This window comes from Oreochromis aureus, linkage group 14 (genome assembly GCF_013358895.1).
Source record: "Oreochromis aureus strain Israel breed Guangdong linkage group 14, ZZ_aureus, whole genome shotgun sequence".
NCBI lineage: Eukaryota > Metazoa > Chordata > Actinopteri > Cichliformes > Cichlidae > Oreochromis > Oreochromis aureus.
The window spans coordinates 34,644,195-34,666,305 of NC_052955.1; the positions used below are offsets into that span (position 1 = coordinate 34,644,195).

The 22,111-nt window shown below is 40.4% G+C and overlaps 1 protein-coding gene across 1 annotated transcript; it reads left to right on the plus strand.

The window, feature by feature from the left end:
* Positions 1-1,714: 1,714 nt before the first annotated feature.
* Positions 1,715-21,684, plus strand: alp3 (alkaline phosphatase 3). Its single transcript, XM_031735486.2, has 11 exons — positions 1,715-1,824; positions 5,361-5,477; positions 5,731-5,846; positions 8,415-8,589; positions 10,888-11,060; positions 11,196-11,336; positions 12,418-12,487; positions 13,555-13,689; positions 15,143-15,334; positions 20,171-20,287; positions 20,456-21,684. Exons 1-11 carry the CDS (start codon positions 1,755-1,757, stop codon positions 20,770-20,772), a joined length of 1,623 nt encoding a protein of 540 aa, XP_031591346.1. The 5' UTR covers positions 1,715-1,754; the 3' UTR covers positions 20,773-21,684.
* Positions 21,685-22,111: the final 427 nt, after the last annotated feature.

The following is a 22,111-nucleotide window of genomic DNA, read 5'->3' on the forward strand; positions in this document are numbered from 1 at the left end:
TCTCCAAATTTTCAGATCACTCAACTTAGCATGAACTATGATTTGCATTGACTATTTATTATGCTTAACAACACATGGAAATAAGAAATTGCAAGCAGATTTGCTGTGTATGTAATTAAAGACCCTACTGTAATAAAGAGAAAACTAAGAAAACATCAACAACCAGATTTCCCAATATGAAGAAGCTGTTTGGCAACAGTAGGAAGGAAAAACTCCCTTTTAACAGGAAGAAACCTCCACCAACTCTGTGGCATTGGGGATGAGGGGCGGAAGACAGGATAAAAGACATCCCGTGGAAGAGAAGCAGAGATTAATAATAACTAACCATTAAATGTTTGTAAAGGTAAAAAACATTAAATATGTGTTATGTAGAGACCAATATTGAATAAAAAATTAACATTAAATATTTAATTAGAATTACTGCATGCTGTACATCTTCAAATAATTTTGGCTATAGAAAAAACTAAAAAGTTTTTCCTGATAACTGGATTTGAGGGTTTACGTGCTCATGCTGTTGGTCTCGTGTGTCTTCACTATCATTTCTCATTCTTTTTCTGGCTTCTGACCAGAATCCATCAGTAATGATATTTTAATTAAATATGAAGCCTCACAGATTTTGCTTGCTTTGATGGTGTACCATCTTTTCCTACTTTGATACCTGACTCATATTTCTGGTGCTGAGCTCCCAGTATTTCTGGGACTCAGTTTTGAAAACTTTTTCAAATGTTACTTTTTTTTCCTTATGGGTCAAGGTCACACAAACTGTATGTTACGCCCCTTTCCACATGTTTTCCTCTATCTGCTCTCATTTACAGAAAAAATATAAAAAGAAAAGAAGAAAAACTATAGTCCCATTCCCATTAAGGGGATTAAAATTGTTTTGTGTTCTTGGCATTAATGCCTCATTCACACCGGTGAGACTAATCAGTGAACTTGCAGGGAACATTATGTGATTAAATTACCTGTGTGACGCATGGCACCTGTTGAATAAGACGCAAAACATGCTTTCTGCATCGGTTGCCATGTTACCTCTTGTTCTCTCAGAAGGGTGATGTGGAAATTTTGGACAAGCGATCAAATAAAACATGATTGTCGATACTTATATCCCTTCTTGCTAATGTATTCATTGGAAAATAGATGGCTGAGTGCTTCTGGCTTTCAGCTCAGTCCCGGTGGACTCTGTCTTTCTCAGTTACATAACTGTATTCCTCTGTTGCATTATCTCTCAGATACAGTCCATTTATGGTTAGAAATCACACACACACACACACACACACACACACACACACACACACACACACACACACACACACACACACACACACACACACACACACACAAACTTTCAATTGCTGTTTGGTATGTTTGCATGCATTACCTTGATCTTTGTCACAGGGTCATAAATAATGCCCGTGCATACCCTCAATTCAATTCTGTCATTAAAACTACTTTTAATGAGTCCTCTAGTCAAGGACTGACCACAAATACTCATAGGTTTATTATTGCAGTAGTTTAAGCTGCAGGTACATTTTTTAATGGTTTTTTTTTGTGTCTTATTTTTCCTCCACGCCAACCACAACACATTTTTTTCACTCAAAGGGTCATATAAGGCTGCCACAGATTGACTGGTCTTTATGCATTTATGACACGCTGTTAAAGATGACTGACAGCAGGTTAGATTGGAAACAGGTATTATTAGAGTGGAAGAGTTGATTCGAGACTTAGAGGAGCAGACTGCCAACTCGATCGTGGTCATGGAGTCCACAAGAAGGTCGTTCCTGGCTCTCTTTCTGTTGGTGGTGCTTGGATCATCCATTGCCACAGGTAAGGAAAGAAGGAAAATGAACTCTTGTTTTAGTTTTGTTTTGGGGGTTTTCTTCTGCTTTGATGTTTTCTAAATCAGATATTGGGTCTGTACATGTCACATTATGTTTGACATGAAACTCACCTGCAGGTTAGTCCAGGACAAACAGGTTAGTTTGCTGTGTTGTGATGGATTTAAAGTAAAGAACAGTGTGTGATTGGTGATTTCATGGTCAGAGTTGGGTCACATCCAATGTAGCAGAGATAAATTTGAAGTTGGGCTGATGATACTGTTTAGTATAAAGACAGCATAAACAGTGTACTGTCAATGTAGACAATGGAAATCAGCCAGGAGAACTCATGAAACATCTGCTCACATCAGTTTGTACATTCACAAAGAGCAGCAGTGTTCCAGATCAGCTGATCACAGCCTGTACACAAAGATAAACTACTGGAGCTCTTAATAGAAATTATTTATATTATTTTATTGTTACATTAATATAGCACAAGGCTTAGTTAGCTTTGGATAAAAATAGCTGAAAGAAAGTCCTCAAAAGAGCTACTTTGAAATGTATTCAAAGTAAGAAAGTCCACCAGAACCTGTACTTTTTCCACTTTTACTTGAGAAGTGAATCAGCACAAGTATCTGTACTTCTAAGTACTGAATGTGTGTACTTTTGCCACATCTGGCTCAAACCTTATCCTATGTTACTTTATTTACCAATATCTTACACTTTGTTGACCATTCAGCTAATAAGTCTCATTTTTGTGTCACAGGGTAGTTTCACTGATTTTCAGCTTTTACATTTAAGCATCTGCTTGCTGTATTGTAACCGATCTGGGAACACTTCAGCTAGTGAGTAAATCAGTATAATGGTTAATCAATATCTGCTTCAGGACGCCCTGTTCTACTCACTGGCCATTGTCTATGCATAGAGACACATTTTTAAAAATGAATAAAAACCTCAACTCTTGACAGATGGCAGCCTCTGCATATTCTTCATCTAATGTTACCATTGTTTTACATTTACCAAACCTCAGGGCTCACACATCAAGCCAAACACACACAGTCTTTAAATGTCATTTCAACCGTGTTCGGCATTTACACTACAAATGGCTGTTCAACTGTGTTCACCATGTACAAAATCAACAATAAGTGCTATAACCTTCAACTGAAAACCTTTCAGTGCTTCAGTGATATTTCCTGAATTAACTGCGCCACTACTTTCAGACTTTACACATCAGCTGACATGCCCACTTCATCTGCATTCATTTAAATGTTTTAACTGAAATTCATTTTAATTGTAAGTGAATCAATACCTGCTGTTAATCAAAAACCGCTTCCACTGTTTCCATCTGCCAATCTTAAACTTGTATTTCATTTACGTTTCAAATGTACACTCATTCAGTTGCCTTTGAGTGCTGATGAATCAAACAGTAGACCTACACCCATCATTTCGAACTGTAATACTGTTCAAACCCTTTCAGATTTCAGCTCTTTACCTTTAAACAAAAACCTTGAACTGCTCCTAACCCAGAACTCCCGAATTGGTAGCACACAACAAGTAGACCACTCATACTTGTATTAGTTTTTCTATTGTCCTTTCTTTCAGTATTGGTATTTGAGTGCCACTTCAACCAGAACTTCATTTTTTTTCTTCCAGTGTTACAGCTGCAGAAATTCACACAAAAGCAAAAATGCACCTCTTCATAACACAGGCTTTATTTTCCATTCCTTTGCTCTGCAGCTTTTACACAAACTATTAGATTTGGAGGTCTTTCACGATAACATCAGAGTGACCTGTTGAGTTTGATGTATGATTCTCCGTTTTTAACCTAAGAATCAAACTTCTTTTCTATTTAAAAGCTTTAAAACTCCATCATCCACCAATTCTGAGTCCCTTTCTCATCTCCCTTTAGGCTCTGTCTTTACCCTCTTTTCACTTTCACTTTTTTCTCCTTAATGATGTCTCACCTGCCACCCTTCCTTTCATGCTCCACCGTTGTTTTGTGGCAGGAGCTTCCAAACTTTCCAAGTCAGCACTTTGAGTGCAGATAGAGTTGCGCAACACTCCCTGTTATCAGCAATCACTGTGAATTAGTGGACTACTGTATCAGAATAATTGTTTAACAGGACACAGAGATGTACTGCAGTAGATAAGAGAGCATTAAAGTGAGGTGTGACAGCTGTTGCTACAAACAAACATTGCAGTAAACACACATTCATGTCCCGAAAGAGTTTCTTTCTAACACCGCTCACAGTGATCTCTGGAGGATGCTCCGAACAACGCTTTGATTCTGATCTGTGGCATTGTAGGCGGAAGTTTTCTCCAAGTTTAAAGTTACACCTGTAGTGAGATACTGTATGTGATTTCCTGCAGGAACACGTTGCGCTGTAAACACTTTCACATTCAGGAATTCGTGCGAAGCATCTTAGATAAAACTGTAATTATGCTGCAGTTCAAAGGTTTAGAATATCAACCCTGCTATAAGGAAAAACACATTTTAAGGTCAAACTAAATTAACTTGATCAGAAATTTGTAAATAACAAAGATTGTGGATCTGTAATCATAATGTGTTTATTATGTTTTTTAACTGCATCTGTATTTTGGAGCCCATTTTCAGAAAGTCTCACTTCTGTTTTAAAGGCGCATTGTAACACTCAATTAAAAGGCTGATTAAACATTTTAAAAATCCATTTTGTAATTATGTTAGTACATATTAAAATTATTCTGCTAACTAAATAAGCAATACTTTTAACTAGCTGAGTACCTGTTACAAGCCCAGAATGGTCTAAATTCATCAAAGTATTCTTGTTTGATGAAATGAAGGCCATTTGAAAACGTCAACATTATGTATTATTCACTCCACAGAACAGCACAAACTGAGTCAGTTTGTGCTGTTCTGTGGAACCAGGAGAAAATTTCAGCTTGAACCTGATTGTGCTGGGTTTTTTTTTTTTTGGTAGTTTCCTACAGTCAATAGGCTTTATTGCTTAATAGCCAGATGAGTCAGAGAATAAAAACCTTATTAAGAAAGGTGTTTTTAGACTATAATGAAACACATATAGGCTCCAAACATTCGACTCTCCAGACGTAAATTGTCTTTAAGCAGCAGCTTCATTTATAGTTATCAGTTAGCCTTTTAATATAATGAATGTGCACTGCTTGAAATGCCCCTTTATGTGCCCATATATCTCCCATTTAAAGGTAATGAGTGATTACTGAGTAATTATTATGGTATTTACAGTCTCTTTAGCTTCACTCTGGTTGTTTTCTGCTGTCCTCTCCATCTGTGGTTTATTTCAACTTTGATTTATTGAAATAAATCAAACTTCACTTGTGACAACACTTTGAGAGCAACAGTGGGAAATGCTAAGTGTTATATCACAGTTTTGTCTGAAAGCCACCAGTATCAAGATCAGATAAGTTTGTAAGAGAACCTTTGTTAAAAGTTAAGCTGGTGCTTGTGTTGTGTTCTGTAAAAACCAGAACCCTGTTTCTCCCAGTTTGAGCCGATGCTTTAAACACCACTCTGACTCCTGTGTTTGCCTAAAGTTGAGGAGGAGAACTCAGAGTTCTGGAGGTCACAGGCGAGGAAAACACTGCAGGCAGCACTAGACAGGAAGCTGAACACCAACGTTGCTAGGAACATCCTGTTTTTCCTTGGAGATGGTAGGTTACACAACACTGTCAATCCTTTGCACGAATAACATTAGACAGCCTCACTTATAAATAAAGAGTGCTTGAATTACTTTTTTATCTACATAGATCATTTCAGGCATTGTCTCCGCTGTTTGCTCAGCCACCACTTTACAGCAGAGAAAACAAATATTTTAAAGGAAAACAAGAAGATTCAGGAGGGAGTTATTTATGTGTTTACCAAAGCTACAGTGTGTGAATATGTGTCTGTGTCTGTGGGCCTCAGGTATGGGACTCACAACCCTCACAGCAGCTCGTATTCTCAAGGGACAGCTGGAGAACCAGCCAGGGGAGGAGACAGTGATGACCATGGACACCTTCCCCAATGTGGGGCTGGCCAAGGTACACACACACACACACACACACACACACACACACACACACACACACACACACACACACACACACACACACACACACACACACACACATCCATTCATAATTATAATATAAAAAGAGGAACCTATGGTACCATATTGCTGCTGCGCCAGCCACAGTACAACTCTGGATGCTCCCAAAACAAGTGTGACATAAGATGAAGTAAAGTCATTTAACAATACATGTTCATAACAAGCATCCTCTATCTTTACATCAGTGTTTTCAAACAAAAGGGCCGGGGGCCAGAATCAGCCTGACACAGACAGATGCACAGCTTTAGAAAACATGAAGAAAGAAATTTTGGACTTTTGAGTGTATTTTCACAAGTTTTAACTCTTTATCTTTACTGACCTCCCCCATGGGCCATTTATGCTACCCCAAAGTAATTAGGTAGCAGATATAAAATTAAGAAAAGACAGAACAGAAAAGTTCCTATTTTTTCACTTTTTTTCTGTGAGATATCAAAAAAAGACTTTCTGATTTATAATTGCAGGAGATTAAATGAGCTGACAGAAGTTTTTCTGTAATTTTAGTCATTGATTTCTTACAGTTTAAGCCAAAAGAGTCGGGGTGACAGATTTCTTTCATTTACTGCAGCAGCAATTTTTTATTATGTAGAAAAACTGAAATGTCCTGTTGAAATCGCGCTTCTTTTTCTTATATTAAGATATCCCAATGATTAATACTATAATTAAACTTTTTTTTATACTGACAGAAAGAGGAATTTCACTGGTCACAATGGAAATGAGTCTGACATCCCCACTTTATATTTTCAGTACTGAATATGAATGCAATCAGCCCTGTAGGCATACAGTTTCTGTGTGAGGGGCCTTATGTCAGAGCGGTGTCATAGTAACTAATATATATTATTAAACTAATGTTTTTCAGTTGGAACTTATTTTTCTGTCTACTGCACGTGTTGCGGAAAGCCTTTAGCAGGCAGCTGTAATTCTTCTAACCAGGAATACAAGCCTGTAACTTGTTAGACTTAATGCCTTACCCTAAATAATAACATCAGCTAATACAATATTTTATATTAAAAACATATTAAAAATGAAACAACATAAGCAGAAAACGCTGTCACATGTATTGCTCAAACTGTGGACTTTCACGTGAGTGACAGAAGGGACTTTTCTGCCTCTTTAAAGTGGAGGATATTAATTTCAGGGAGATGGATCAAAAATCAGTGACAGGAAAGGTAATGGTAGTAAAAAAGTGTGTATGAACATTAAAAACAAAAAAAATAGCCTTTGTTGTTGGATAAACATTTATTGTGCCATAGAAAATTAGAGCACCATAACCTTCTTTAAAAGAATCTAGAGTACACAATTGCTTATTCTTCTGTAATTTTATATACACGTACAATGGCAATAAAGTGCTATTCTATAGCAAAACGAGCTACAGTGTATCAATTTTAACTGTTAATTGTACAGCTAAGCCAGCTCTTTTCTGTCTGTAACTGGAAAAATATCCTTGTTAAATGACCATTTGTTTCTAATTTAATGTGATCACTGTTCAATAAAGCCTCATCAGAAATGCTCTCAGTGAAACGGTGGAAGTAACCATTCTTGGAGAAGGGAAATGGGGAGAAAAGGTCGAGCTATGCCAAATTATACAAGTCCTGGACTGAAAATCAGTGGTAACAGATATGGAGTCCAAATTTGAAACTTGAAATCATCCTCAGTATGTACGGTGGTGTATTTTTACAAGGTTAGAAGAGGGTACAACAGTGACTATAGCCGCACGTAAAACACAGTGGAGGTTCTTTTTATGGTTCGGAACTGGATTTCAACCAGAGCTGTTGGGAATTTTGTCAAAAATTATCGAATTATTCACACAAAAGAGTATTGTCAGATTGTGATTTACCATAGAATACAATACAGTAAAGATTGATTGGTAATGGCTTCATTTTCAAGCATGATAACAATCCCAAATGCATTATCAGTCCAGTAAAAACATTCCTGGATAGACGAACACACCATGACACACAATCAGTCATGGATGGCTCTTCCCAGAGCTCAGAGCTCAACATTACTGAAGCAGAGCGGGATGATTGGCAGAAAAGGGAATAAAAGCTTGCTTCAAAATATTAAATATTGAATTTCAAGTTCATTAGAACTACACAAAGTCAATTTTTAAAAACCTTTTTGCCTTATTTTAAATGTTTGCACGTGTTTTAATAAATAAAAGGTAAGAGGAGTGGCTCAAGATTTTTGCACAGCACTGTAAACTGTATAATGAATTTCAGATGCTTCAGTGGGGGCAATGAAACAGTGGCTCACAAAAGGAAGAGTTCTATGTGCTTACAGAAGAGGGAAAATTACTTTGAAATCTTTTATTTTTCAGATATCTCCAGATGCCAAATTACTTGGGCACCACCACACAACCTTAGGAGTAGAAGAGAGCGTTATGAGACAATACTGAAAATATTTTCACAACTTATTTCACATGTCATTAAAGTTTAAAAGGTTTTTCCCGAGCAGTATATTTTATTTAAGCTTTCCTTTGTGTATGTGTGTGTGTACTGTGCAGACCTACAGTGTGGACTTCCAGGTTGCAGACAGCGCAGCCACAGCCACAGCATATCTGTGTGGTGTGAAAACCAACCTGAACATCGTTGGAGTGAATGCGGCGGGTCGCAACGGAGTATGCAGAACTCAGAAGGGCAACGAGGTGACGTCCATCTTGAAGTGGGCCAAAGATGCTGGTGAGCCACTGAAGACAAGAAATGTCACTAACTGAATCTTTAAAGAGAACGTTTTCATCTGTAAACCAAAACTCCAAGTAGAAGTAGCGGAGTTGTAGTACATCCTTTAATGCCCAAATGTAGAAAGACAGCAGCTGCACAAAACCTGAGGAAAAAATGGGCAAATTTAAAATTCACCTATTTATTCTGACCATGTCAACAAACGTGCTAACATATTGGACTTCTCGCCTTCATCAGAGCATGAGGAATAATAGTTATGTGTATACAGCAGTTTGGATGCTGACTGGGTCAAAGAGTCAAAAGATGACAGAACTATACTACTTTGTTTTTAATCATTATCATACCAAAAAGCTTACTTTACTACAGTTAGTTGAATGTGTCAAATGAATAAAAGAAACATAGGATGGCTAGCCATTCTGAATGTTTGAAACATAAATTGGGAAAAAAAAAAGTTTTATGCTGTGAAGCTTATTTGAATTGGAAAAACTATTGAGCCAGTCAGAGCTTTGTAAGTGAAATTAAAAAAAAGGTTACGCCATATTTTTTATGCCAGAGGCGGAAAAATGGAAACAGAAACATTTGCATAAAAATGACAGCAAAATTGTGGATGAGGAGAACCGCAAAGCAGAGCAGAAAAACATTTAAATTAGCATTTTTATTCAATTGACATGCTTCAGAAAACACTGCTGCAGCTTTTTTGTTGATGGGTAATTCAGCGGCGGGGACGACATTTAGTGGCAGATGATCGTAAATGTAAGAAAATACCTTTAAATGAGAATTTAACTGAAGTTTAAAAACAAGATACCACAAGATCAAAGCAAAAAAAGAGCCCATAACATGTCACCATAATGCTTACATGATGTATAATAATGAGCAAATGATTTATAAAACAGACTAATGGTAATGGTGATATTCAGCAGATGGCTATAGGCTCATGTGAACAAGTGAAACTCATTGCTGCACAGATGACACTCAGAGGATAAGAATTTAAAAGATGCTGTGATTGAAGCAACAAATGGGATTGTGTGACTCTTGTACAAAGAGCAGGCAGATACCTGACACGGCCCTGCATGTCACATTTAGGTTCTAGCTTCTGTCAAAAGAAAATCCCCCAGGTCTTACACGGCCTCAACAAAACCTGATTTTACAGCTGAGCGCTCTGCTGTGAGCTGCAGTGCCCTGTCAGAGTGGTATTACAGGGGCCACCGGGGAGCAGGGAGCAACAGCAGCTCGCAGCCTCAGGTTCAACCACAGCATAATCTGCTACACAGGGAAGCACCTTGACTGTTATCGTGTCCCAGTGTTATCAGCTGCCATAAATATCTCATGACACGCACACAGGCAGAGTGTCATGGCCATGACCCCAGCGCTGCACCGGAGACTAGTTGCTCAGGTGTGCGAATGTTCCCGAGAACCAGTTTTTTGAAGACACTTCTATTTAATGTTGTAAAACACATTTTGGAAACAGTCGTGTCCTTCCACGCAGTTTCTAGCAGCAAGGTACACCTGGAGCCTGGCACCTCTTGAGATAACTGTGAGGCATCACGAGAGGCTTCTTCTTCACTGATATCTTTGCTTTTTTTTCTCTGAAGTGATTACCCTTCACAATTAAAATTGCATATTAGCTGGATTTTTTACTTTGTTCATTCATCAAGTCTGGAAAACTGAGTCAAAATTCCCCTCTAAACCCCATGGTGAAGTGTCGAGGTGAGGCTCAGTGCTCACATTTGACAGCCTGCAAGCATATTTCTTTCATTTTTGAAAAATCGCTCTAACAACTAGCTGTCCTAATTGTTTGGATTAATTGCCTGTGGATTGGCTAATTGTTTAATCAACCATTTGCTGCCGCCTACAGCGCACATTACAGACTGTTATGTCTTTAATGACTTTTGAGTTTCAGCACACTTTTTCCAAGTGAGCATAAAGAACTTTGATCCCTCTGATACATGACAGAGATTTGTAATCTCACATCACCACTTCATGAAGCCACGAGTATCTGTGTCTGATAATTTGGTGTCACATCGCTCGTCTTGCAGCTATCACACTGAGACTGAGACTGCAATCATAAACTTTGAATATCTGTCAGATGAATTGGATAAGTAAGTACTAAAAGGACAATAAGTACTGTATCTACTAGACTTTACACCAAGATAACTTTTGCATTCAGATTTGAGAACTTTTTTGACTAACGACTAACAATTTTTCATCCTGAAACCTGCTCATACAGTATTCATACATGGAGCAGAATGGTTTTTGTTAACCTGTGTTAAGGAGGAAACTACTGTGTTTACATTGCAGGCAAGTCTGTGGGCATCGTAACAACCACGAGGGTGCAACACGCCACCCCAGCAGGCAGCTACGCCCACAGTGCCAGCAGGACGTGGTACTGTGATGCCGATATGCCTGAGTCTGCCAAGAGGGACGGCTGCACGGATATCTCATTCCAGCTCATCAACAACACAGACATTGATGTACGCTTCTGTTTTTAAGAGTATATATTGAACTTTTGAATGGTTGAATTTAATTTAAATGTGTGTGTGTGTGTGTGTGTGTGTGTGTGTGTGTGTGTGTGTGTGTGTGTGTGTGTGTGTGTGTGTGTGTTTCAGGTGATCATTGGTGGCGGTAGAAAGTACATGACACCTACTGGTACCAAGGACCCCGAGTACCCCACAGACTTCTTTTCAAATGGTGAAAGAAAGGATGGGCGTGACCTGATAAAAGAGTGGCAGAACTTAAAAACTGGGAAGGTAAAACACCTCTGCTCATAATAACAGCTTGAATCAAGAACTATGACATGGTGTGAAATCAGAAGACCTAAAAACCTGTACATATACAGTCATGTTAAAAACATAGGACACCCTCAACCGTTTTATGTGTCAGGACATAATAAAAATCTTAGTAGATAAATACAACATCAGATAATCAATAACATGTGACATATTATACTGTGTGATTATTGATTGCATAACAACTGAACCCAAGTGCAGAATACTTTGGTATAAAGAGGATTTCACTGTTAACTCCATGACTGCAAGGTACCCAGGTCTTACTGCCACACAAATCCAAATCATGACCCCTCCAACACCGTGCTTGACAGTTGGTGTGTGGTGATGATATGCTGCTTTTGGATTTATCCAAATGTGGTGCTGTGAAAAATGTCCACTTTGGTCCCACCTGACCAACAGACATTGTTGCAGAAGTCTTGTTTGTGCAGATGCAGCTTTGCAAACCTGAGCTGGGCTGCTATGTTGTTTTTAGAGAGAAGAGGTTTTCTCCTGGCAAGCTTTTTTCATCATGAACTTTACCATTTTTGGTGAGGGTGTGCTTAGTTTGTCACATACTGTTTTGGCCTTTTGACTTAAATTTCTGTTGCATAAATAATGAGACGGTACAATATGTCATGTTTTCATTAAAATTTGTATTTACTGTAAGACCTTCTGAGGACTGGATGATTTTTATTTTGACCTGATATGTTTAAAGAGGGTCCAGTTGTGTGACTGATCTTATCAGTGTCTGCATTTGACTGTAATGGAGACAGTTAACATTATAAGGTATCAGAGAGTTTTTATTTGCCAATGGATACCAGAGGTGAATGTATTACAATATGAATATTCTGCTATTTTTCCATAAGAAACGTGATTACTTGCATTGTATAAGTACAGAAACCTGGTGCAGGTTTCATAGTTAGAACAGTTATGTGTCCTTTACTTTGCGCACAAAGTGGCTTCCTGTTTGCCGGTGAGTCATTCAGTGACTAATAACAAGCACAACCACTTTTGGTATTCTGCTTCCACTTTTTATGGTTATATGTATTCCTGTGTGTTACAGGTTGCCCACTACGTGTGGAATAAAGCAGATTTTGATGCTGTTGACCCTGAAACCACTGACTACCTCATGGGTATGTTTTTTTCTCTTTTGCCCCTTCCTTTGCTCTCTCATGCATTTCCTTGTTGCTTAAGAGCTACATTCATATGTAACTAAATTGCTTTCTCAGTTAGACATTTAATAGAAACGTGGTTTTCAATTAATAAAATATCCTGCTAATGAATTTAATTGCTAAAAAATTTGCATGTGCAGACTGGAGCGGTAGTGGAGTCAGGCATCAACGTGGTCGCGCGTCACTTATTTTTTGAGTTTGGACTTTTGTTTTTATTTTTGGTTAATGTACCCAAATTATTTGTTTAGGGTTTTAAAAAGGTCTATAATAAAGTAATACCTTAACCTTAGGAGCTTTTCTTTTTGTGTTCAGACTTCATAATTTGGTGACTCAGTTAACTAAGTGTACATAATCTGAATCCTCTGGAGTCAACAGTCGCCAGTGCGTCCAAATCACATGATGGATTTAAGAAAACGCAGCAGCAAAACGCAGTCTCGCTGACTCTCTGCTTCAGCTTGTGTCAACTGTGGCCTGCTTTTTTCTCTTGGATTTCCTACTCTTTTCTTAATCAACACTGTTTTTGTTTTTCATTTTGTTCCATTCAAAAAAAGGATGATAAGATGATTCTCAAATCCAAATATTACTTTACAAAAAAGTCCAGCAAGAACATCCAGGCGACACTGAAAAAGCAGGTTCAATAGTGGGACAACTTTCATTTTTTAACTATTTTTCATCAAATACTAGACGGTGAGAAAAAATCGTCGACTGTGATTCAGTACTGAAATGTTTGCTGGGTTTTAGCTCTGTTTCAGAAAATGCTCCAATATATTTTTTCAGTACCAGGTGCTGTCAGTAAACTTTTGGTGTTGACGGTGTGTAGGACGTGTAGGGATCTAGTCATTGTGCTTTTTGTGGACTGAGGGCTTGCTTGCTGCTATATTTTGGGTTTTCTCCTGCTCTGTGGTTTATCAGTTCCTGTGTGCTGAAAATAGTGGTAATAGTAGGAGGAGGAAAATAGGACTTTCCTTGCCACTACACCTCCACTGATCGCTGATAAATATAGCGCAGTTTTCCTCTCTCCTCCCCAGCTCTGTTTGAACCTGGTGATCTCCGCTACGAGGAGGAGAGGGACCCAAGCATGGATCCGTCCATCGTCGAGACCACAGAAAAGGCCATCCGCATCCTACAGAAAAACCCTAAAGGCTTCTTCCTGTTAGTAGAGGGTGAGGACAGCAGCTTCATCTGTTTTCTGCACATTCCCATCACTCGATCCGACAAACAATGGATAAAACATTCCTGTGAGAGGACTAAAAATAGAAGGAATTGCGTAATAATCATACCCAACCAACCCAAGTGACAGTTATATATAAATAACTAAGTAATTGTTGTTTGCTTAAATATTAGTATACGTACAACATTGAAGCTTGGTTGGGATAAATTGATCTATGTGCCATAGTGACAACATTGGCTCAGAGCACGGTGTGTACCTGCTGTTGACACTGATTCTGCATACAGCTCAATGAGTTTGCCGCAGTGTGTGCTGATGGTGTGTTTCCGTTCCACGCGGCTGCCTCTCCGGCCCCCTCGTCTATCTCTCTTTTAATCTGAGGCAGCTGCCTGGGGACTCCACAGTGCCACTGAGTGTCTTCACAATGACTTTAAAAATAAGAGGCAAATGTATAAATAGAAGCAGACATATGGTGCGCCCAATCACTGACAGCTCGCCGAGATCACAACTTATTAGCCGGGGTCTACTTTACTTTCCAATATAGCCGGTGGAGAGGACAGCAGCGGGAGATGTGCTAATGCAGAAAAAAAATCACCCACTCTCTCTTCAGAAAAGGTTCAACTCTGAAATGTACCTGCTGCCAGGGGGAAAATATACAGACTGTATAACTCATTCAAATAATAGTTAACTGTTTCCTTGCAAGGTGTGTGGATGTTTATTAGGAGTAAATATAACCTTTCAGAGTTTATTTTAAGTCTTCTGGGCAAGTGCAGCTCAAGTCGTTTAATGCTGATGAGATTTTAATCCAGTCCTGAATGCCATTTTTTCCCTAGCAACCAGCTGTAACCAAGCCATCGCCAAAGAGTTACAGGCCTGTAAGACTCTATGATATCAGAATAGGTGATTTTTGGATTTTGCACACTGTTCTTGGGAATCAGTGAGTCGAAACTGTAATCTCCTAATGTCCAAAGTTACTGCCTTTGCACAACGCACATGTAAATTTTGTGTGAATATTGAGAGCTTTAACAATAATTTTCTGATTCACCTGTTCATAATGCAGCTGTTCACACTGACCGCTGAACGAATTTGTGGCATTTATTTTTTCTGATATTTTGGATCTGAATAAACAGATCTGACCAATCAGATTGATCAGATCATCAATCATTTGGCACACACATAGGTCATCATTGCTTTATTTTGACTTTATTTGTTTCCCAGTGCATTTTTGGAAAATACATTTTTGGAAAAAAAAATGCTTTTGGTGCGTATATACATCACATATACATTAAATAAAAGACTACATGAACTGTTTAGGAATTACGGCCACTTTATATAGGAAATATTTTTAAAATTATGCTGGTTTTTCCAATTACTTTTGTGCTCCTCAAACCAGAAGGCAGTAAATCACTCTCCATCATGTTTAACCCCTCCCTTCCTTGTGTTTACAGGTGGGCGTATTGACCAGGCTCACCATGCTGGCCGGGCCTCCATGGCCCTGCATGAGGCAGTTGCTTTTGACCGCGCTATCGCTAAGGGCCTTGAACTCACTGAAGAGCATGAAACTCTCACTGTAGTGATGGCTGACCACTCTCAGCCTCTTACCTTCAATGGCTTCCCCTTTCGTGGGAACAGCATTCTGGGTAATTATTAACTGAACAGCAATCCATTCATCTAAAAAAAACATCCTGGTAAAAATCGTTCAGAATTTAAGATTTTTTCTATCATAACTGTATCAGTAAGTTAAGCTTTCTCCACAATTCTTTCTTTTTTTCCCCTCAATCCTTTACTTCGTGCCTCCATTCCCCCCTCCAGGTGTGTTTATCCACTATGGCAATAGACACCTGCGGCAGCATTTGTGCCTGTTGTGTCTGTGTGTGTGTGCGTGCGTGATGCCTCTTAGTGCTTGTGTCCTCACAGCTTCAGTGTGCTTCTGCCACCAGCAGCTTGACATTTCATCTGCTGTCTCTCCCTGCAATTACAGCCAGGGTAAACACACATTACTGGCAGCCTTTCTCCTGCTTGCCTTTCTATTTCAGTCCCCTGCTTTCTCCCTCTTCTGTCTTCCTTTTACCTATCTCCAACACTGATGACACCGTCTCTTCTACTTTTTTCCTTCTAAGTTCTCCTCAATCTTTTTCACCTGTTAATCTCCTTTTAAAGGGCTTCCCTATTGATCTTATGTGCTCCTTACCTCTTCAACTCTCTCTCCACTTGATCACTTTTCTCTTTTATTAAAGGTTTTAGACCGGAAAGATGTCCTTTTTTTTCATACAGTTTGACTTACCACAGAATAAAAGAATTTACAGATGTATATAATAAAGATGAAGAGTAGCTGAATCTCTTTTAGGTGCATCACTCACGTGGTTAACTATTAAACTGTGTATCTACTCAGTAGATATTTTTTTCCAAAAATGTATCAGCTCCAGAAACAAAACATGTGGAAATCACAACCCCTCCACCTGCTGTGTTTGGTTTTCTCCAAATGTGGTGCTGTGCATTTTAGTCAAACATCTCCACTTTGATGTTGCCTGTCCAAAGGACATTGTTCCAGATCTTTAGTTTGTTCAGACACAACTTTACAAAGCTAAACTGCTGCCATTTTATTTTTTATTGAAAAGAGGTTTTCTGCTGGTAATTCTTCCATTCAGGCATACTTATGAAGTCTAGTTTGTACTTATGAAGTCTTTTTCTGATTGTACTGTCATCAACTTTGAATACTAAGGTCTGAAGAGGTGAGATGTAGTTCTTGAGTTTTTTTTTTATTTTTTTTTTATTTCTCTGAGGATTGCACTTTCTGAACTCGGGGTGAATTTCCTGGGAAGATGGACAGCTGTCTGGAATGTTTTCCACTTGTGAATAATCTTTCTCACTGTAGAAGATGGACTTCAAATAGTTTAGAAATGATTTTTTTCTAAACTATACTTTTTTTCTAAACTGTAACCCAGATTGATGAGAAGAAATGATCTCTCAAAGATCATTGCCGATGTCTATCCTCCATGACGTTGTGGTAACGCACACCTGAATGCTACAGACAAGCAAATTTCCAAAACTGTTTTCATAGAGGTCGATTGAGGAATGAAATATGCAGCCTGTTGCACTGAAAAGTCACCCAAAGATTGTGATAAATTTGAGGTCTAGGATCAATTCAATTCAATTCAATTCAATTCAATTCAATTCAATTCAATAAATCTTTATTGATCCTGAAGGTTGGCCCAGAAGGAAATTAGGTTAAGGCTGCTGGCCTTATGCCAGCACCATCTTACCCTTCCGACCATACATACATTACATAAGCCAAGTCAGACCACAAAAGAAACATCGAGTCCCACCTGTCCAGCAACAACACTCGGGAGGTGTGGCAGGGAATGCAAGACATCATCAACCACAGAGGCAGCACTGCGAAAACAGAAAACCTGAGTGTGCAGCTGGCAGAGGAAATAAACAGCTTCTTCGCCGTCACCTGGTTCCTGCACTGCTCCACTCACTGTAACGGAGGATGATGTCAGACATGTGCTCCTAGCAGTGAACCCCAGGAAGGCGGCCGGTCCAGACGGAGTACCTGGCAAGGTACTAAGAGCATGCGCACACCAGCTCACCCTTATCTTCACCAGACTCTTCAACCTCTCACTGGATCAGGCAGCCATCCCATCCTGTCTAAAATCAGCCACAATCATCCCAGTGCCGAAGAAGTCTCCCATCTCCAACCTGAATGATTACCGCCCTGTGGCCCTCACACCGGTAATCATGAAATGCTTTGAGAGACTAGTCCTTCAGCACATCAAAGATTACCTCCCCCCAGAATTCGACCCCCACCAGTTTGCATACCGCGCAAACAGATCCACAGAAGATGCCATCGCCACAGCCCTCCACGCTGTGCTGAGTCACCTAGAGCAGCGGCAGAGCTACGTCTGAATGCTCTTCGTGGACTACAGCTCAGCCTTTAATACAATCATCCCGGACATCCTCATCACCAAACTGGTCACTCTTGGCCTCCCTCCTCTCACATGTGCCTGGATAAAAGACTTTCTCACAAACCGGCCCCAGACTGTAAGACTCGGCCCTCATCTCTCCTCCACTCGCACACTGAGCACCGGCTCCCCAAAGGGCTGTGTGCTGAGCCCCCTCCTGTATTCTCTCTACACCCACGACTGCAGTTTGACCCACAACAACACTCTCATCATCAAGTTTGCTGATGACACCACGGTAGTCGGACTCATCTCAAAGGGAGACGAGGCAGACTACAGAGAGGAAGTCCTGAAGCTGGCAGCATGGTGTTCAGAAAACAACCTGGCACTGAACACTAAGAAAACCAAAGAGCTCATTGTCAACTTCAGGAGACACAGCACTGACTTAGCCCCCCTTTACATCAATGGGGAGTGAGTGGAGAGGGTCCACACCTTCCGGTTCCTTGGTGTCCTCATCTCTGCTGACATCTCCTGGACAGACAACATCTCAGCGGTCGTCAAAAAGGCCCAACAGCGGCTGCACTTCCTGAGAGTCCTCAGGAAGTACAAGCTGAACTCCAACCTGCTGCTGACCTTCTACCGCTCGTCCATTGAGAGCCTGCTAACCTACTGCATCACGGTATGGTACGGCAGCTGCACCAAGGCGGATAGAGTGAGGCTTCAGAGAGCAGCAAACATTATCAAGGACAGCTCCCACCCTGGTTTCAACATATTCAGCCTGCTTCCGTCAGGGAAGCGCTACAGGTGCATCAGCACAAAAACCCACAGACTCAAAAACAGTTTCTTCCCCAAAGCCATAACCACCCTGAACTCACACATGCACCGATAACACAGCCCCCCCTCCCCCCCCCCCCCATTTTTTTTTCTTCCCACTTCCTCTATGGACCACCACTGTGCAATACCAATTCTATGTGCAATAACCCAACTGTATATACACAACACTATTTATTACATATTACTTTTTTAAAAACCGGCTTGTATATTTGTACATTTTATATATATATATCTTTTTCCCTCTGTTAACACTGTCCATATGTATATAGCACTGCAGAACTGCAGAACAAATTGCATCCAATTTTACAGTTGGTCTAATGTCCGTCACTGGTCACTAGGTCTCTCAATTCCTGTTCTTCTTCACCAAGATCTTACCCATATCGCAGAGTCATGAGCTTCTCCAAGATCTTATCCATATTGCGTTCAATAAACACAGTCTGAGTACTCACAGCTCTGCCCATCGTCTATCATGTCTGCCAGCCTTCTGGGATTTTGAACAGCTGTAGCCGCTTCTTGTTCTTCGATAAGCCAGGTCCGAGCCAGCTCCAATCAGCAAGAACTCTGTTATCATGGTTCCGAATTGGTAGATGTTGTTCAATGTCCTCCAGTGTCCTCCATCGAGAGTGTCGCCAGACACACGACGCAACCGACCATCCGGCAGCACAATCGGGCTCTACCAAGCCCAGGAGTTTGTCAATTTTGTTAAGGGACCAGTTGATCAAATCCATAATTCTTCTTTAGGTTTTTAGAGAACAAGTCTGGGAGACTCTCTTAGGGTTAGAGAATAAGTGAGACTATACAAAAGACATGAGAAGCCAAGCAGGAAAGATAAGGGAGAGGGAGAAGGAGAAAGTGCGACCGCCTCCGTCGAGAGCCAACAATGGTGTCGTGTCTGCTGCAACTAGTATGCAAGCTCGAGCAAAACTTCTTGTATGGTCTCACATAAGCCAATATATAGTAAGATGATCCCAAAAGCTATTGATGGCACACACACAACTGCGAAATAGAGGTCAGTGACTCCTCTTTATGGAGGTGAAGTCCAGCAGACAGTCCTCAGTTCTCAGCAGCCTGTGCCAGACACCTGTCAGTCAAAACAGCTATGCCTCTGAGCTCTGCAAAAACCCATTCCCACTACGATCTGTAATTGGGAAAGGGAAAAACTATCCAGAGGAAAATTGCCCAGAGAGTTGCCAAGAGTAGACAGAGAGAGCCAAAAACATTTTTTTTGTTGGAACGTTTCGCTGTTGGGGTCATCCTCAAGGAACTGCCACTGTTTGGGACTTTGTCCCTCAGGCCTGGAGGCTGCTGCTCCTCTCCATTTGTTACCAGTCATATTATCACTGTGCTGTATCAGTATCAGTCTTCAGAGTCTGTATTGATTGATCTGTCTTCGTGTCATGCTTTTCACACCTTTGCGCTCCCTCTTTCCTTTTCCTTTTTTTCCTCCTCCTCCCAGCGGTGCAGCAGTGCAGCAGTGCAGCAGTGATTAATGTGACTCTGAAACTCTGAGCTCTTCATCAGCGGGGAGACTCGCCAGGCTAATGGCTCATCTGGAGAGAAACGCTGAGATCGTCAACAAGCTCTAGACCTCCCGCAGCACCCTTGGGATCAAGCAATCCCTCCTCGCACTTGCGTTCGTGTGCGCGTGATGTGTGTTTGTGTTTGTTTAGCACTCAGAGGCAGAAAGAAACAGCAGAAAAAAATAGAAGATAAATCAAAAATAATGTTTGTGTCTTTCAGGTAAATCTCCACTGTGGGCTGGTGACATGTTGCCTTATACCACGCTCATGTACGGCAATGGACCCGGGCACAAAATTGTTAATGGCACACGCCCTGACATCCGCAATGTTGACACCAGTAAGACCCACTCATTACTTCTTTGTTTCACAGAATTCAGTATGTTAGATCTGCTACCATGCTCCAGTCAGCAGCTGATATCATTTATCAAACCAATTTTAAGTGTAAATGGGGTCTAATGTACTTTGAAAGGACTAATCATTTGTACTCTATCCTTATCTTCTCCAGAATCTAAAGACTACATCCAGCAGGCAGCTGTCCCCGTAGATACAACAACCCACAGTGGAGAGGATGTGGCAGTGCTGGCCCGTGGACCCATGGCCCACCTCTTCCAGGGTGTCAATGAGCAGAACTATATTGCCCATGCCATGGGCTACGCTGCCTGCGTGGGTGCTGACCTAAGGCACTGTGAGGGGCAGACTGCACCACCTTTGGTTCACACAACCCTGAAATATAACAAGAACGGGGCCGGAGCAGTTAGTGCCTCAGCAGCTTTGCTTGGTAGCCTCCTGAGCGGGCTGTTGGCCATCACAATCCTCATGTAACATCATTTTCTTCGCTGATCTGATCTGCAGTCAGAGGTCAGCATCATAAAACAGTGCTAATGGATTCAGTGATTTGCTCAAGGACACTTCAGCATGAATGTGCACTAGTGTGGCTTCTTGCACCAGGGTTATCTTGCAGCCTGCAAAGCATCGTGATCAGACAGAGCGAATCAAGTCACAGAAATCATTAACTGACACGAGGACTGTCGCTCCCGCAGTGACTGTAAAGAATTATTATGAAATGTAAGCTCATCAAGCGTCTACGCTTGCAGTCTGTTGAATCCCTGTGCTATACCAATAAAGCAGTCCTTCCCTAGAGAGTTGGCTTGCCAGATTATTGATATAAATTATTTAAACATACCAACGATCTCATTTGTTGACATTTTTGGCTTCATCAGAATGACAAATCTTCATTATCTGACCTTGTTTCCACAGTAAAACAAAGGAAAACAATCCCTCTGCCACATTTACATACACACGAGGGAAAGCTAAGAACAAAGTGAACAAAGCTGATATTTTTTGCATTATATTTCACATTTTTAAACGTGCTACGGATCATAACTGGCAGCATAATTAAAGAAACAAGTCTACATTTTGGCAAAATGTGCTAAATGGCGTCAAGGAGTCAGATGAATTTGTGTAGAGGCTAAAACAACAAAAAAAACCCAACAAAAACACACATTACTGAAACTAGCCTTGCTACCAGCCTTAGTGCTAAGCTAATGAACTCTTCTGCTGACTTTAGCTTCTCTCATCTAATTCTTGGCTGAAAGAGGAAACATGTATATCTCCAGTAAATATGAAACTGTTCCTTTCACCTAATACTTATGACAAATGATCCATTCATGTATTTACTGAAACTTCAAAATAAAATGGTTATTTCGCACTTTGCAAGCACTTTTGTCAAATAAAAAATTGAATGTGATGTCACCCATTGTTGAGTGAGCTTCTGTCTTATTAACTTGAATTTGGGTGTCATGAGGGAAGGTTGGAGCTGTCTGAGAAATATAGGAACACTGCATGCTCATATAGTATGAGTATGCAGCGTTCTATTTAACAACTGCTGGTTGTTAAATAGAATGCAGGTTTAAGGTACTTTCACATTGGCTTCACTTTTCAGACCAGGAAGCTACATCAATCTTACGGGAACTGGTGAGGAAAACGTGTCCGTTAGTTGAACCTCATATTTAAGAGGAACATTGCGCTTTCCTGAACATGGAAGAGTGATCCAGCTCTTTTTCCTGTTGAATGTATTTGAGGGTGCGTGGGAATGTGCACAACCAGTTTATATGTGTTTTGTAGAGTTGGACAGTCTATCACGGTATCCCGTGAGGAGTTT